Source organism: Cnephaeus nilssonii (genome assembly GCF_951640355.1).
Source record: "Cnephaeus nilssonii genome assembly, chromosome: 7".
NCBI lineage: Eukaryota > Metazoa > Chordata > Mammalia > Chiroptera > Vespertilionidae > Cnephaeus > Cnephaeus nilssonii.
In genome coordinates this window covers 63289917-63308353 of record NC_137078.1, presented here as the reverse complement: position 1 = coordinate 63308353, position 18437 = coordinate 63289917, and the positions used below count along the sequence as shown (strand labels likewise).

At 38.3% G+C, this 18437-nt stretch overlaps 1 protein-coding gene across 4 annotated transcripts in view; it reads right to left on the bottom strand.

Moving 5' to 3' along the window:
- Nucleotides 1–450: 450 nt before the first annotated feature.
- The window catches only part of OMA1 (OMA1 zinc metallopeptidase), a 43699-nt gene continuing 25712 nt past the window's right edge, over nt 451–18437 (bottom strand). For all 4 annotated transcript variants that reach the window (XM_079776183.1, XM_079776186.1, XM_079776184.1 and 1 more), the window contains 2 exons: nt 14484–14633; nt 451–758 (listed from right to left, as the gene is read on the bottom strand). In XM_079776183.1, the coding sequence (XP_079632309.1) occupies nt 573–758; nt 14484–14633 (336 nt within the window). In that variant the 3' untranslated portion in view covers nt 451–572. The remainder of the gene's footprint in view (nt 759–14483; nt 14634–18437) is intronic.

Genomic DNA, 18437 nt, shown 5'->3' with positions numbered 1-18437 from the left:
ACTCGGACCACAAATAAAATCACCTACATTTTCCTATGAACACAGCTTCTTCGGCTTCTGCCTGTAGTCGTTTTCCTGTGCTGTCCGTAGTAAGCACCAGGGAATTCTCTCTCCCAAAGCCTCTACTCCATATACTCTACCCCAATGCAAACCAATCTCTCCAAACAGGTGCTTGACTGTCCAGTTCCCAGTCCATCCTAACCATCCAGACTCTGACACCCAGTTTAGGCTCAGCCGGAGGAGCCCTCTCTACATAACAATTACTCCGCTTTCTGGTTTCTCTCCACTAGACGTCTGCCTTCCAAATCAAAAGCAAGTGTAAAACAGGGTAAAATGTGTAATATAAATTTATTCTGCAACATATTTTAAAATAAATTAGAATACATCAATATTTCATGAAAAATATCTAGAAGAATTTAGATACATGATATATACATGATTTGACTGTGAATATCAATTTTTTTTTCAATTCAGTTTTCTAAAGTCACATGAAATGATAAGGATTGCTATATTCTTCATATATCCATTGTCTCACATATTTCAATTCAACTGCTAGTTCTTTTCTCAATTTTTTATGCTCCTGGTATTTGCTTCTGTTTTCCAATGGGAAGAGGATCCACTTTCTGTTTCTCAGCAGTGGTACTTAGGTCCTTTTTCTCTGATTCTTGAAGAAAATCCTTCATGGCGAGTTTGAACACTAATCGAGGGTCTGGCTCAGAAAGTGGTGGGCAATTGCAGGTCTCTCTAATTTCAAGAGCCTATAGAGAAGGAATACAACAGAATACAAAAAGAACACAAAGCAAATATACACATACATTTATTAACATTATTCCAATAATTCTTAGAATACTCTATGCAAAATAATAAAATGTAAGAATACACTGTATTTTTAATAAACTATATCTTAATGACAACACATAAAAGAGAACCACAGACAAATTCGCGGTAAATAGTTACATTTTCACAAGTTGTTCACATAATAAAATATTTGGAAAAAACAACGGCATCTGCAGTGACCGCCCAGTGTCCCACTGGGAAGAAGCAAGATCTCTTTGGTTTCAGTCAAACCAATCCTGACAAGTGTTTGGATTAGAAAAGATCTGAAGACTATGAGAGATAGTTTTCAAGAAAGAGAAGAAAAAAAACAAAACAGAGAACAGATGTCTGCGCATACTGAAGGAAGGGATACGCAACAGGGGCCTCTGCTTCGAACCTGAGGCTAACAGCCTAGGGAAGCAAATAACCTAAGCAAAGCCAATCATGACCATTTTAACTCCAGAAAAACAGAATGCCTCAAGGAAAGGAAAAGAGTCGCAGCACACATGGCTCAGCAGTGTCAGGTGCACAGTATTAGACAGAACGTGAGAGCGCCACGTGCCACACCGGAAGGGGAGCAGGACACCTGTGCGTGCTGCACAGGGTGTGATGGTGACGGGGAAGCTTGATGCTCATCCTCTAGGGAAAGGGAAACGGATGATGCCTGACACGGAACGTTAGGAAGTAGTGCTACGTAGGATGATAGGAAATATAAAAAGAATACTTTAAGAAGGTTGAAACTGAAGGCAGGGTAGGGGGCTGCTGCTTTAAGGAACTAGCCTTAGAAAACTATGTGATTCTTTAAAGTAGGTCCATGGATGACTGTAAGACATAAAAACTAAAAAAAAAAAAAAAGTCTTAATATCTAAAGGGTTTTAAAAGAAACATATTTAGGGTAAAAAAAAAATAATTTCATTTTATAATACCTCTAACTTTTTTATAGTCATGCATGTTACGGGAAATAAATAAAGCAAGGAGAGGCAGTCAGTGCTTGGGGGATTAACAAGGTCTTAGAAAGAATGGCCAGGCAAGCTCTCATTGATAACATCATGACTTTGGGAAGAGGGGGAAAGACCTGAGGCCATGAGAGACCAGGCCATGCGGTACCTAGGAGAGGAGTGCCCAGCAGGCAGGCTGTGGCAATAGCAGCAGCAGCAGCAGCAGTAGCAGCAGCAGCAGCAGCAGCGAGCAGGGCACTTGGATGGGAGCTGCCTGAGCGCTGGGAACAGGGAGGGAGCTGGTACAGCTGCGGCAGAAGGGATCTAGTAGGTAGGAGCAGATGACGTAGGGTCTGTTAGGGCATGGTAAAGACGGTAGGTTTTACTCTGAGCAGGCCTGCCCCAGATATCTGTGGGGTCCATTGCAAGCATGCAGATAGAGGCTCAGACACCATGTGTTTAAATATCTAACAGCTGTAAGTCAAGCTAACGAAGTACTACATAAAATATGTTCTATTCTCCCACACTTTCAAAATGACTCTGAAGGCCAGGTCCCAAAATTAGAATTCTTGAATTTTGGGACGTCTAAGGTTGGGGGGAGCCTACCCCAGCTCCTGCCACTGGCTTGCTGTCCACTCCCTCTTTCTCCCCTCCCTGGCGCACCTGCACTGTGAGGGGCCTTGTGTGCGTGCGTCCAAGGGAAGAGGGTCCTCGCAGGCCCTGGAAGCAGGCTCAGAGTGTTTGGGCGAGGAACTGCATTACCTTAAGACCCAGAGTGCCCCATGGTGGGGCACAGGTTCTTAGATGGGTGTATTCCCTGAGGTTCCACAGAACAGGGGAGCATGCAGCCAGAGGCAGCCAGAAAGGGGTCTTGTAAATGGATGAAGTCAGGGCAGGAACTTGAGTCTAGCAGCACTTCTGACTCCAAATGAGGCTATGAGTTACCAAAATAAACTAAAGAGGAAAAAGTGTTCAAGTGAAATTCCTTGGTAGTAGGGTCTTGTCTCAATTTTCCTTGTATTTCACATCTTGCATCTATTGAGTGTGTTAAATAAATGTTCCTTAAAGTAAACTGAACTTGGAAAAAACACACAAAACAAAACAAGAAAATATTTCCCAACTATGGCACTAAAGTAAAAAAGAAAGGCAGACCCCCGGCTAAATGGTGACCTGTCTGGACCAGAATACCTTTGAGAGTGAAAGGAGATGCTTATTGATATTGACACTGAGTCATAGGCATACACTGAGACTGTCCTGGCAAAGTCGGGACACTCAGTCTATTCCTGCTTTAATGCCTTTATAACCACAGTGACATATTTTTCCAGGTGAGAAGCCAAACTGTCATGGCTGTCACTTCACAGGCCTAAGGCCTGGGCTGGTATCAGTCAGCGGGACAAGCGCGGAGCCCAGCAGGAAACAGCTGGCACAGCTGAGCTTAGCCATGGGAGATGCAAAGCAGCAAAGGGAAGAACAGAATGTCATCTCCTAGAATCTTGTATATTCAGTAAAAGCTCTTCTCTTCCCCTTACGTTCTCTTTTCAATCTTTTCACAGTTAACAAACATTTAGAACACCACTGTGAGTAAGGTGCTAGGGACACACTGGTCAGAAAAGGCGGTCATGATCCCTGCCTCATGCAAATTACTGGGCATTTGAAGTGTTTTTATAGTGTTGACTGGCTTTTACAAATTATCCTATGGAAAGCTTTATTTAAATAAAAGATGCTATTTTTAACCTCCATTTGAAGTTTGCCCCCAAAGTAGAATGATCTGATAAAAGAGTAAGAACAGATAATAATATTTGTTAGATAGGACCAAACTACTTTCTGCCAGAAAGGCTTTACCAACTTACAATGTCACCAGCATACAGGCATACCTGAGTTATTCATAATTTGTAAAACAGTATTCCATGATTTTTTATCTATAGAACCACATAATTTCAAACCTCAGCATCCTTAGCACGCATCAGATAAATTTACAAATGAGGAGACTCAGACCCAGAGAAGTTAAGTGACTGGCAAGGAACAAACACCTGCTCAGCGAATGTTTATAGCAGCTTTATTCATAATTGCCAAAACGTGGAAGCAACCAAGATGTCCTTCAGTAGGTGAATGGAAAATTTGTGTTATAGCCAAAGAATAAAATATTACTTAGCGCTAAGAAATAAGCTCTCACGCCATGAAAAGACAGGGAGGAATCTTAAATGGAAAAAAAAAAGCAAATCTCTGGAAATCTCTAGAGGTTACATATGTATGATTCCAAGTACATGACATTCTGGAAAAAGTGAAACTATGGCAATAGTAAAATAATATCAGTGACTGTCACAGTTATGGGGGACAGAGGGATGAATAGGCAGTGCATAGAGTATTTTTAGGGCAAGGAAACTACTCTATATGATATTATAATGATGAATACATGTTATTACACATTTGTCAAAATCCACAGAATCTACACCAGCAAGAGTGAGCCCTAATGTAAACGATGGACTTTGGGTAATGATGTGTAAGTGTAGGTTCACCGGCTGCAACAGATGCACCCTCGTGGGCAGCATTTTCACGTGGGAGACTGTGTCTACGTGGAGGCAGGCAGGGGGTATATATGGAAAACCTCTGTAACTTCCGCTCAATTTTGCTGTGACACTAACATTGCTCTTAAAAATAAAGTCAATTTTAAAAAGCTGGCAAGGAAGTAAAAAGGCTTAGAAACAAGGGATTATAACCTGCTTTTGTTGTTGTTTTCATTTTTACTGCATTTGCACGACATGATTTTATTTTAATGGTTTTTTGACACCACATTATACATTTCTTGTGTAAGTCTCTTACGGAATAAATGTAGTTTGGAGATGTCTGAGCTACATTAATTACTAGGAAAACTATATATTCTTCATAAAGGCATTCTATTAATATTTCTTCGTGTGTGAACTGTTTCTCTCCTCCAACTATCAAGCCGAGTCCTGTTACGGATCAAATACATATTTATCAAATCTTCATCTATTTTGCATAGAAAGATTTTATCAGACATTACTGGTGAAAAATTTTTTTCTGCTTTTTAAACATTCCTTTCCATATTTATTTTATTATATTTCGGTGTCAACATCTTTATTTTCATAAATGTAAATCCATCTTATTAAATATACCTTCACCTCTTTAAAAGTGAGCAACATTTTCCCACTGTACAGCTAGAATATGCCTTCCCATTTTACTTTGTTTTCTGTGTTTAACTTCATGCACTGCACATAATAGGCACTTAAATGGATGCTGAATTTTAAACAAGCATTTACAGAACACAAGCTATGAATAAATCATTATGACAAATGTCATAGGAAAAACACTCTTAAGAGTTTACAGTGTAAGAGAAGGCAGGAATGTACTCCATTAACAAGAATATACAGCTCTAAGAATCCCAAGGAAGACTTGGAATTAAATATGGAATTGGCCTAAAGATTCCAACCAGAGGGAAAGGAACCAACATTTACTGTTCACTTTTGCTGTGCCTTGCATGGTGCCAGGTATTTTAAAACGTTATCTAAACTGGTGCTATCACATGAACTATGTCCATGTCTGGTGGAAGGCAACTGATTGCCTTATGAGTGGACCGTTTTTGCGCCTGTTTATAAGCTCATTTCAGCATCCCTCAGAGCCTGCATGCCGATGGTTACTGAAGTCTCCTTTGAGCTAGTGGTGACATATTACAGGCTCCCTCCTAACTCCTTTCCTTTCCTTTCATAAATGTTGATCCTGGTGTAGAATACTTATCATTAAAGTGTCTTATGAGGGAAGGAGGAGAGGAAAGAGAGGAGGAGGCAGGACCTCACCACCTCCAACGCACAAGAATGTACGTAAAACACCCAGGAGACACTGCTATCTCAATGTGACAGGTGAAGCAAAATGAAGTTTAGGGTAGGGAAACTCCTTAAACTTGTGTGGCTGGGTCAGATTAAAACCCAGGACTCTTAAAACTACTATTTTTACAGTACTTCCTAAGAATATCCTTTCCCATTACCAACTATTAATTTGCTACATGCTCAATTTCTACATTTGCCAAATTTCTATGGGGAAGCAGAACCACTACTCAATTGTATTGCCCAGTTTTCTACATTTGACCCAATATTACATTACTTATCTCTCCTACTGTTACACACCACACAATCCTTCAGCAAATATTCTCTAAGCATCTCAGAAACGGTCACAGGCACTAAGGATATAGCAATAAACAGGGGCCTTACATTCCAGGGGAAGAGACAGACAATAAACAAGTAAAGGAAATAATTTTTGTAAAGCAGATGAAGAAATTAAGCAGTGCACCGTGTTTAGATAGTAACTATAGGACACCACAAAGAAGCAATCAGATAAATCTAAAATGTGGGGCTCGATTTATTCAACAAGTCAATGATGTATTAAAAAAAACAACAACAGGGTGGGCGCACTGCTCTAAAGTCAGAGAGACTTAAGGGACACAGCAACCAAATGCAATGTATGGGTCTTGATGGATCATGATTTGAACAAACCAATTGTAAAACTATCTTCTGAGGCAGAAATTTGAATATGGATAGAATTTTATTAAGGAATTACTATTAATTTTCTTAGATATGTAATGGAAAAAAAAGGATACTTTCTAGAATGAATATTGAACTAATTAGGAAGGAAAGCCCTCATGTCTGGGATTTGCATTAAACTACTTCTGGGTAGCCCTAGCTGGTTTGGCTCAGTAGATAGAGCATCTGCCTGCAGACTGAAGGGTCCCGGGTTTGATTCTGCACAAGGGCACATGCCCAAGTTGTGGGCTCGATCCCCAGTGGGGGGCGCAAAGAAAGCAACTGGTCAATGATTCTCTCTCATCATTGATGTTTCTGTCTCTCTCTCTCCCTCTCCCTTCCTCTCTAAATAAAAATATATTTTTTAAAAAATACTTCAGAGTAAAAAAACAAAAAAATCAGAGAAGGAACAGAAGAAGCCTGTGTACAAAAAGGTTGATTCTAATGAATGTGATTGAGAAATGGGGATTCATTAAATTATTCTCTACTTTTATATGTGTTTTTTAAAAACTATAATAAAAAGTTAAGTTAAAATAATTTTTCCTAAAAGAAAAAAACCTTTTACCAGAAGAATGGGGGATGGGGGTGGGAGGAGGTAGAGGAGGGCAAAGGAAAGCAAATTGTGATGGAAGGAGACTTGACTTGGGGTGGTGAACACATAATACAATATACAGATGATGTATGATAGAAGTGTATACCTGAAACCTATAAAACTGTATTAAGCAATGTCATCCCAATAAATTCAATTATATTTAAAAAGAAAAAGAAATAAAAAACCCTTTCCCCCCGTCTTCCCTTCTATCCCATTTTTGTATATCTGTGACTTCATCCTTGATTTTACATCTGTATCTTGAGTTCTAAATGGCCCATGAGAGGTTTAAATGTTTCTCTTAAAACATGAAACATCCTTTTACACCCCCTCTATTTCCAACTCTTTCCCTTAATTTCTGAAGGCAAGCATATACTTTTCAAAAAGCCTAAGATTTTAGCATCAATAACCTCAATCCTAAAACTCAATAGATTCAATGGAAATTAATGAGAATAGTTGGTTATTACTTTAAGAGAGAAAAAAAAAAGAAAGAAATACAACAAGAATAATGCCTGTGTGGTTGCTTAAAAATAACAAAACAGCCTGGCTGATGTGACTCAGTGGTTGAGTGTCAACCCAGGAAACAAGAGGTCGCTGGTTCGATTCCCAGTCAGGGCACATGCCCAGGTTGTGGGCTCAAGGAGACAGCTGAGAGATGAGATGTTTCTATCTCTCTATCCCTTTCCCTTCATCTCTCTCTAAAAATCAATAAAACATAGTTTAAAAATAAATAAATAAAAATAACAAAACAAAAACTTCTGTTTATATAGGGTGTCCCAAAAAATGTACAGCTAATAACTAACTTAATTTTGAAAATGAACTTTATGTTAATAAACACTGACTTTATAATCATTTAGAACGTGTATACATTTTGGGGGGACACCCTGTATGTTAGTCTGACAGATGATTTGACTTGGTATCTTCACTTGAAAGGTAAATAAATGACAATAGGAAAAACAAAAACAGAAAACTGTGGAAGACTGTGATATGGGCAAATAAGATCATTGGGTGTCCTGTCGAGTGCATCCCTGGGTGTTATCTCCGCCTTTCATGGTCTCAGAGCTATTGTACAACTCTGTAAGTTGTAGAAAACTGATAACCATGCAAATGATGTTTGTCCATGTCTGGTGGAAGGCAACTGATTGCCTTATGAGTGGATCGGTTTTTCCCCTGTTCGTAAGCTCATTTCAGCATCCCTCAGAGCCTGCATGCCGATGGTTACTGAGGTCTCCTTTGAGGTAGTGGTGACATATTACAGGCTCCCTCACTAGTAAGTTAAGTAAAATCGCAGGTATGGTTCATTTTATATTTATATGTCATGATTTCACCTTTAAAAATTTTTCTTCCACTAACTCATTTCCTTTCCTTTCATAAGCTGCAGTGGAAACTGAAGTCGGACTAATTTTTGAAGTGGTCTAAAATAATTAAATGTAAATGACTAGGAATTTTAAATAAATATATTAAAATGAAGGCCACCTTGACACAGGCCAATTGTCCTCTGAAATAAAATAACAGGGAAAAGTTTTCGAATGAAATTGTACAATCAACCACTCCGAACATGAGAATAACATATTAAGAAGTGGCTGTATTTATTCCCAGTAACAACTAAAGTACTCGTGAAACAACTGCTAATACACACCAGGATTCTTGCAGGTACTACATGTCAAGAGAAACTGCAATTACTTAGTCATAAAAACTAAACTATAATAATTAAGTTTTTTAAAAAAGGAAAAAAATTAATGCCAGAGAAGTTTCATGATCAGATTAAAAGCTTCCTATGAAAATAGGAACCAAGACATTTCAAGGGGGGGAAAATCACCTTCATTTTTTCCCCCTTTTCCTCTAAAAGCTTTTTTTTTCTAATAGCCCATTCATTTTCAGCCTCAAGTAGATACACATCATGTGTACCATAATATTTTTTAAAGGTTTTAGACAATGTTACTGTCAGGCTTCCTGGCTTTATATGATTCAGAGGCCAATTCAATTACAGTAGCTGCTATATTTCCCTCTTCCTCAACACTCTCCCTGTCAGAGAAAATGAAATTCTGTAAGGTGAACGGTATATGTTTGTGTACATTGGCCAAGAACGACATTTCACTTCAGTGTTAAGCACTCTCACATGTTCTATTTACGGGATGTGTAATATTAATGATTTATGTATTTACACTGTCCAATTATAAATGCATAAGAATGATTTACATATGAGTTCAAACTCCCAGCTTCCTGAAAGTTTAAAGAATTCAAAATAAGTGAGAATAAAATGAATATATTGACAGCCAGCCACTGAGTGGTTCTGACATCTGAAAAACTGAATGTAGTAAATTAAATGTTTCTCCTATATATTTTATCACTCTCCATCTCCTCACTCCACCCCAAGGAAAAGATGACAAAGAATTGGTGAGAGAAGTAGAAAATAAAAAAATTCAGTCTAAATTCAGTAGTAAAATAAATCTTTCAAGTGACTTTTTACCCTGGATTATCATACAATTTTCCTTATTCACATATAAATTTTCACATATAAATATATTCATATTTATAACATGTAAATATTTATAACAATCCTTATAGAGTATAAAAAGATATCTCTTTTAAGGACAACTTATGGTTTACACAATTTTAAATTCTGAACAGTGCAACTATAATTATAAAACTGTCATACTACTAAACATCAACAGGTTGATATAACATCTGTTCTTCAATATTTCACCCAAGTTGTTATGGTAACCAAAATATGTGGGATATGCGTTTCCTAAATTTAACTGTTATTTCAAGTAAATAAAATTATATCATCTTATTAACTACAAATAAAATCATTACTACAACCCTATATTTATCCTTTTTAAACGCTAGTGGATCACAGGATTATATTTAACTAGGCTTTTACACATGCTTTACCTCAGAATTCACATTTAAAAAAATAGCAGGAATATTTTCTACTTTGGGGACATTTTCTTGATTTAAAAATAAAGCAAAAAAAGGAATTAGTCTGGCCCAGCTGGCATGGCTCAGTGGTTGAGCGTCGATCTATGAACCAGGAGGTCAGTGTTTGATTTCCGGTCAGGGCACATGCCTGGGTTGTGGGCTCGATCCCCAGAAGGGGAAGTGCAGGAGGCAGCTGATCAATGATTCTCCTCATCATTGATGTTTCTACCTCTTTCTCCCTCTCCCTTCCTCTCTGAAATCAATAAAAAAAAAATTGTTTTTTTAAAAAAGGAACTAATCTGTTTCTAAACATTATTCTGTACTAAAGTACTCCAAAATTATGATTATAGTATTTTGTAAGAACTGTTTTTGCATCCTTTGTAGGTCAGATCCTGGTACTCCTCTAGTCCTCTGCTGAAACCCTCCCCTGGGGTCCTATCTCTGAACAAAAGCAAAGTCCTCACAGGGGCTTCAAGGCCTGCACCCTCACTTCCCCTTGCTCACTCCATCCAAGCACACCAGGCTCACTCCTGCATCAGAGCACTGTACTCTTTCCTACCCTGGAAGGTTCTTACCCCACCCCACACCCCTCAACCCCCAGGCAAAGACTCTCACTTATTTCAAGTCTTTGTTCAAGTAACATCTTCTCAGTGAAACTTTCTCTGATCAACTCCCTTTTAAACAGCTATTTCGACCCTTCTGCCATCTCTGCTCACACCTTACATCCTTGTTATGTACTGAAGTATTTTCCCGCCCTCCCCTCCCCCGCCCCAGATTCATATGTTAAAACCCTAACCCCCAATGTATTTGGAGATGGAGCCTTTGGGGGCTGATCAAGGTTAGAGGAGGTCATGAGTTGGGGCTCTCATGATGGGATTACCGCCCTAATAAGAAGAGGAAGAGACAGGCGTGTTCACTCTCTCCACCATGTAAGGACACAATGGGAAGCCAGCCATCTGCAACCAGGAGAAGAGACCTTACCAGAATTCAAATGGCTGGAACCTTAATACTGGATTGGATATCTAGCCTTCAGAACTCTGAAGAAATGAATTCCTGTTGCTTAACCCACGCTGACTAATACACTGTCCTTCCTCCTTTGCTTTCCTCCCTAATACTTATTACTGACTAATATATAATAATATATTGGTGATTTATTCTATATATTACTAAGTTATTCTATTTATTGTCTGTCTCTCTTTACTGCAAAATAAGCTTCATAAGGGTAGGGTTTTTTTTCTGTCTGTTTTGTTCACAGCACCTACAACACCTACAATCTGGCACATAATTGATTACTAATAAATATTTAAGTGAATATAGTTTTAAAACATCTTAAATGTTGATATGCCGAGTAAAAAATAATATTTTTCTGTGATGATATTCAAGGAATCCAATAAGAAATAAAAATATACAATCTTCAGTAAGTTACATTTTAAAGAAATCAAAATTACCAAGATTTGTGTTCTCATGGAAACAAAGAATTTTACTTTCCTGGTTTTCTTTCTTTTCTTTCTTTCTTTCTTTCTTCCTTCCTTCCTTCCTTTCTTCCTTCCTTCCTTCCTTCCTTCCTTCCTTCCTTCCTTCCTTCCTTCCTTCCTTTCACTTTTTCCCCCCAGTCTTGTGGTGTTTATTTACATTATCTTCTTCCTCTTTTTAATTTAAATTCTTTATTGTTTAAAGTATTACATATGTCTCCTTTTCCTGATTTTCTTGATCTTTTCTCCTCCTATGAATCTGATCTACAAGGTGCTCTGTCTTCCTCCTCCCAATTAAATGTGGAAACCACCTAACACTGCTAACCCTATCCAGGATCTTTTTCTCTGCCTACTCCACTCTCACTGCTTCAACTACCACCTTTAAGGAGTTACTCCCAAGTCCTCATCTCTGGCCTAGATGTCTGTGCTCTGCTGCTGTATTTCCAACTGCCTTTGAGATGTCCATCACTTCAGGCATAACATCAGAATTGTCAAAGAACAGGAGCATTAGGTAAAATATATAGAACTAACTTAAGTAGAAAAAAATCTTAAATAAAATCAAACAAAAACGTAGTCTTTACTAGTATACAGACTCACATAATTCTACATACTGCCTGAGGATTTGCTTTCTTTCATTAAAGAAATTAGAAACGATAGTAGGGAATTCCAATCTCTGAATTATGACTGTGTAGTCTAATTATCAACAGACTCTTACACTAACTATAAGTTTCACTTCAACCACTAAATTACTCCCAATATTGTAGTAGAATTTTATTACTTTCAAATTGAATTTAATCACTTGGGGAGATGAGGGGGAATATATAAGGTTTTCAACTTAAGTTTCTAAACTAGGATAGTTTATTTTTAGAAAAATAATATCTCCCAAAGCTTATCGTCGTCGTTGGCACCCAAATAACATATTTATTTCTCCAATCATTTTCCTTCATACTCACTAATCAATTAATTATTATTTTAAAAACTTCTCTAAAGCACATTTTACTTCTCCAAAGATCCTTAGTTATCTTCGATGATGAAATGACAACTTAGTTATCTTCGATGATGAAATGACCCTGCTAGAGCCTAAAACCGCTGCTGTAGAGCCTAAGACCATTGGAAAACACAGATATTTACATTACGATTCATTAACAGTAGCAAAATTACAGTTATGAAGTAGCAACGAAAATAATTTTATGGTTGGGGGTCACCACAACATGAGGAACTGTATTAAAGGGTCATGGCATTAGAAAGGTTGAGAACCACTGACATAGAGTAAGTGATCTTCAGTACAAATTAGTTATGGATGAAACCCATATTCTTCCAGTTCTATGCTGTGCTTTTAAGATGAATGATAACTACAATGTGTCGAGTAAATGTCACTGCTGCTTTTTCTCAAATATTTTTTCTTCAAATTAAGGGTATAAATGAAATATATTTAGGATAGTTCTTAAGAATCCATGTCTGGCTGGCCCCAATGCCCATGAAAGGCACAAGTATGCCCAAACTAGCAACAATTCCTCGTAATTCCTTTCAAAATATATCCAAAATCTGAGCACTTCTTTTCCTCTCTTCTGCCTCTATAATATCTTCACAGGATTATTGCAAGAGCCTTGTAAAGAGTCTCCTGGATTCCACCCTTGCCCCACTACAGTCCCCAGGACCACCACAGAACAGATGAGTCATCACATGAGTCAGATCAAGTGATCAAGTCATTCCTTGACTCAAAACCCTCTACTAGTTTCCCAGATCATTTGGAACAAAAGTCAAGTCCTTACAATGGTTTAGAAAAGACCCTTCGTGATCTGGTCCCGTTATACTTCAACCATCCCCCCCTTCCTTGACTCACTCAACTCCCAGCCATTCCTTGAACACACCAAACATACTCTCCCTCCAGGTCCTGTGCACTTGCTGCCTCCTCAGCCTGAAAGACTCTCTCTCCAGATAGCCACAGGACTTGGTCCCCTGCTTCTTTCGATTCCGTTGGGTAAGGCTTTCTCTGACAAAGGAACGTAGACCAGCACACCTTCTCTGCTGCCCAGCCCTCTTTACTACCTTTAATCTGATTTATTTTCCCCCAATGTGTTTATCACTGCGTGACATACTGCATGTATTTATATGTTTGTTTATTACTTGCATTGACATGAATGTTAGCTCCAAGAAAGCAGAGACTGTATTGTTCCCAGCAACAGAATACAGAATGGCAAACTATCAGCGGATTTCCATATAAATCACATGAATCAATAAATGAATCTCCTGGTAGTTTATTATCCCAAACTAGATGCAGGCTATTCCTTCAAATTGCATACCACTATATTTCTAGTTTTCTTATAATAAATCCTATCCCTTATTGTATTAAGAATCATTTTGTACTTATGTTAGCATCCTGAAAATATAAAAAACCATGTCTTAATTCTCTTTGTATCCCCTGTATCTACCAGTATTTTTTTCTTATAATAGGTGCTCAATATCTGTCAAGTTAAATTTGTAGTCATCCTGGCAATGCAAGTGAGACAGAAAGAGTGTGCAACCGGGTTTGGAGATGCCTGCCATCCATCTTGTACTGAAGTGGATACCACAGAAAACATTTTAAATTATGTTAACAAATAAAAACATGTTTAGACGGTAGTAAAAACTAATTAGGAAAAAGCTGCTTTGGCTTTATTCATTAATGAATTCTACAGAAAAAAAGTCATGCACACTTTACTCTCTCTTTTTAAAGAAATAAAAAACCAGGGGGGAAAAATAAACCTAATATCAAGGGATTTTTCTAAGAAATATTCCAGCATCATTATTGGAATAAATACTCACTTGACCCAAAAATTTTGCACAAGTCATTAACTGGAGTTTGTTATTGTTGTGTTTTTAACAATAAGCTTAAATCACTGAGAAAAGATTAAATTATGACCAATATGTTGAAAAAACATACCATGAGTTTTGGACTTTCACCAAATCAGGTAAAATTAAAAGGAATGATACAAAAAAGCTTAAACCTTCACCTTCAAGAAAAGTCAAGTCTACACAGCAATTTATCCCCCATGACTTGCAGACAAGCAGGATTTTACTCTTCAGTCAAATCCTTTGAAAACTGATAATCCATAATTATAGTGATCAAAATAGTTGACAAGGTAGAACTTCTTCTCTAAGCACAAGAAGTAACAGCATTAAAAATAAGGGATACAATAAAAATAATGTCCTGCCTTCAATAGTGTTAGCTCACCTCGGGTATGAGTCTATCCAACTGCTCAACTCGGTTTCCATGGGAAGGGTGTGTGGATAACCATTCTGGCACGTTGGGGTGACCAGAGAGGGTATCTGCAAGTTCCAGCTGCTGCCAAAACACTGAACTGGATCTGACGTCCACACAAGCCTAGGACCAAAATTAATAAAAGCACACTTGAGTATAACTATGAGGACATCTTTAAAAGTTTACGTTTATGTCCTTACATGTTTTAAAAATATTTTCTATCGTTTTAATAAAAGGGGAATATACTCATTGCTTTTAAAAAGAACACTCAAACAATATGGTTTTATAGAACTCAAAAAAAAAAATCTGTCCACCCTTCCTACTTGCCCCTACACAATATTTACAATAATACCACTCCCAAAGAAACCCATGCTTTTCACTATGATGATATTAAGAACACATATTAGGGATTTGAAGATGGTGGTGTAGGTAAATGCCTGAACTTGCTGCCTCCCACAACCACATCAAAATTACAACTAAAATACAGAACAACCATCATCCAGAATGACCAGAAAGCTGGCTGAATGGAAGTCCTACAAGGAGAGAAGTAAAGAAGAAAGCACACTGAAACTAGTAGGAGGTGCAGAGGCGCAGGACGGGCTGGTCCGGCACCCACATTTGCTGCTTTTTTTAATCAGGAGGGAGATCATCTCTAAGGAGGCCCCCCGGAGAAACAAGGGGTCCCAGCCTCACACAAGACACCCAGCCTAGGGTCCCAGAGCTGGGAAAAGAAGTCCCTATGGGCAGTAAGAACTACAGGCTGTAAAAACCAGTGTGGACTGGGGCTGAGTGACACAGAGGCTGCGGGAGAACCAGCTGTTCCTCTTAAAAGGCCGGCACTACAAACTTAACTTACAAGGTCCTGCTTCCTCTGAGCTCTAACACCAGGGCAAGACTTTGGGGGACACAGACACATATGAGGAGGAACTGATTGTCTAGAATTGGGGCAGGAACTTGGGGCAGCTTTCTCCCAGACAAAGGTGCTTGCAGGGATCATTTTTCCTATTCTGAGACCTCCCCAGTCCCAGGGCTGACTGGCAACCATTTCTGTTTGCTCTGCCCTGGTGATTCCCTAAGACCACACCTCATCCAATTTTCAACCCCACCCAAGCTGTGTGCAGTAGCTTTTGCATATGAATGGCCTGTCCTTGCTCAGGCTAAACTCTGAAACAAGCTGCAGCTAGGTCAGGAAGCCCCAAACCTATCAATAAAAGGCCCAAGACCCACACCAGCACTAGCTTGCCTTGCTTAATAGCTGGGCCTCATCTGGGCACTTATAAACCCGATACAAAGAGGAGGAATCTGCAGATCTCTCTGTAGCTCCTCCTGGGTGGCCTCAGGTAGTTGCTGACTTTGCACCGCCCAGAAGACCCAAGAGCCAGTGTACCCAGTGGTCAGTATCAGACCATACCAGACAATAACTCTACACATCCATAAGTGACACACTCAAGGGGCAGACTCAGTGAGCACCAAAGCCCCACTGAAGCAAGTCCTGCTCCATAGGGGTGTCTCCTGCACAGCAGCTCTCCCACTGTAGTCATAGCTGGTCCTCACAGCCAATTGGCCTGGAGATCAATTCCTCCCAGTGACACCAACAGCAATCAAGTCTCAACTACAACAAGACTGTGCTCACAGCCCACAAAGGGGTACACTTAGAGCTTCCAGCTCAGGTGACTAGGGAAGCTGAGCCACTAGGCCCTATAGAACACCTACTATACAAGTCCATTCTCCAACTCAAGGAGATATAGCAGCTCTACTCACAACATAGAAAAAACACAGAGAAGCAATCAAAATGCAGAGACAAAGAAACATGTCACAAATCAAAGAAATGGAAGAAAGCAAACTACTGGATATAGAGTTCAAAACTACGATTATAAGGTTACTAAGAATCTTCTAGAAACCTCCAAAAAAAAATGGAAAAGGACCAGTCAGAAATTAAGCATACACTGATCAAAAATATGAACAACTAACTGGCAACAAATACATACCTATCAACAATTGAGTCTAAAAATCAAAATAAATGAATAAGAAATCTAATGAACAGAATAAACTGGTGAATAAAATAGAATCAGGGGCATGGAAATGGAACAGACTGATGATTCTCAGAGGGAAGGGGGTGGGGGGATGGGGGGATGGGGAGAAATGAAACAAAGATCTTATATGCATATATGCATTACCTCTGGACACAGACAATAGGGTGGCGAAGGCCTGGGGCAGGGCGGGAACTGGGTGGAGGGAGGCAATAGGAGGAAAAAAGAGGGACATCTGTAATAATCTCAACAATAAAGATTTTAAAAATAAAAATAAAGTATATCACTAAAGTGGTCCAGAAAAAAGAAGAAGAAGAAAAAAAAGGATATGTATTAAGGATAAAAATCTTCCAAAATAAGTTTTCATAAAAATTAAGTTTTAAAATTTAACTGTTAATAAACTGTACTAAAATATTTATTCTTAATCTATACCACTAGAATAGATATTGACCTATAGTTTTCTTTTCTTATAGTGTCTTTGTCATTGGTATTAGGGTTATGCTAGCCTCACAGAATGAGTTAGAGAGTATCCTCCCCTCCCCTCCAGTCTTTTAGAAAAGTTTGAGAAGAATTGGTATTACTTCTTCAAATTCTTAGTAGAACTTACAAATGATGTTGTCTGATCCAGGGGTTTTCTTTGTTGAAAGATTTTTGATTATTGATTCAATCTCCATACTAGTTACAGGTCTATTCAGTTTTCTATTTCTTTGTGATTTATTGATTTTACTGGGTGACACTGGTCAATAAAATTATATAGGTTTCAAGTGTAGACTTCTACAAAACATCATCTGTATTTGTACTGTATATCCACCACCCAGAGTCTTCTCCTTCCATAGCCATTTATCCCCCCTTTACTCTCTTCTACCTCCACCACCACCCTTTCCCTTTGTTAATCACCATACTGTTGTTTGTGTCTGAGTTTGGTTTTTTGTGTGTGTGTTTTGTGTTTGTTTTTGTGGGTTTTTTTGCTTAATCCCTTCACCTATCTCACTCAGCCCCCCAACCCCTCCCCTCTGACAGCTTTCAGTCTGTTCTCTGTATCTATGAGTCTGTTCCTATTTTATTTGTCTCATTCATTAGATTCCACATATAAGTGAAATCATATGGTATTTGTCTTTCTCTGACTGGCTTATTTCACTTAGCATAATATTCTTCCGGTCCATCCATGCTATCGAAGAGGGTAAGGTTTCTTCTTTCTTCATGGCCAAGTAGTATTCCGTTGTGTAAATGTACCACAACTTTTTTATCCACTCACCTATTGATGGGCACTTGGGCTGCTTCCAAATCTTGGCTATTAATAATAGAACTGCAATAATCATTGAGGTGCATATATTCTTTTGAATCAGTGTTTCAGGTTTCTTTCACTATATTCCCAAAAGTGGAATCACTAGATCATAGGGCAGTTCCAGTTTTTAGTTTTTTGAGGAGACTCCATACTGTTTTCCACAGTGGCTGCACTGGTAGGTTATTTCTTGAAATTTGTCCATCTCATCAAGGTTGTCCAATTTGGGGGGCATACAATTGTTCATAATACTGTATTATACACCTCTTTATTTCTACAGAATCAGTAGTGTTATCTCCACTTTCATTTCTGATTTTAGTAATCTGAGTCTTGTTTATTTTTTCCTAATCCAACTAAACATTTGTCAATTTTTCTGATCTTTTTAAAAACAAACTCTTTTTATTCACAATGTAATTTGTCTCTGATCTAATCTTTGTTATTTCCTTCCTTCTAGCAGCTTGGGGTTTACTTTGTTCTTCTTTTTATAGTTTTTTAAGTTGTAAAGTTAGGTTGTTTGTTTGAGATCTTTCACATTTTTAAAGCATTTATAGCTACAAATTTATCCTAAGCAATGCTTCCACTGTATCCCATAACTTTTGGTAGGTTCTGGTCTTG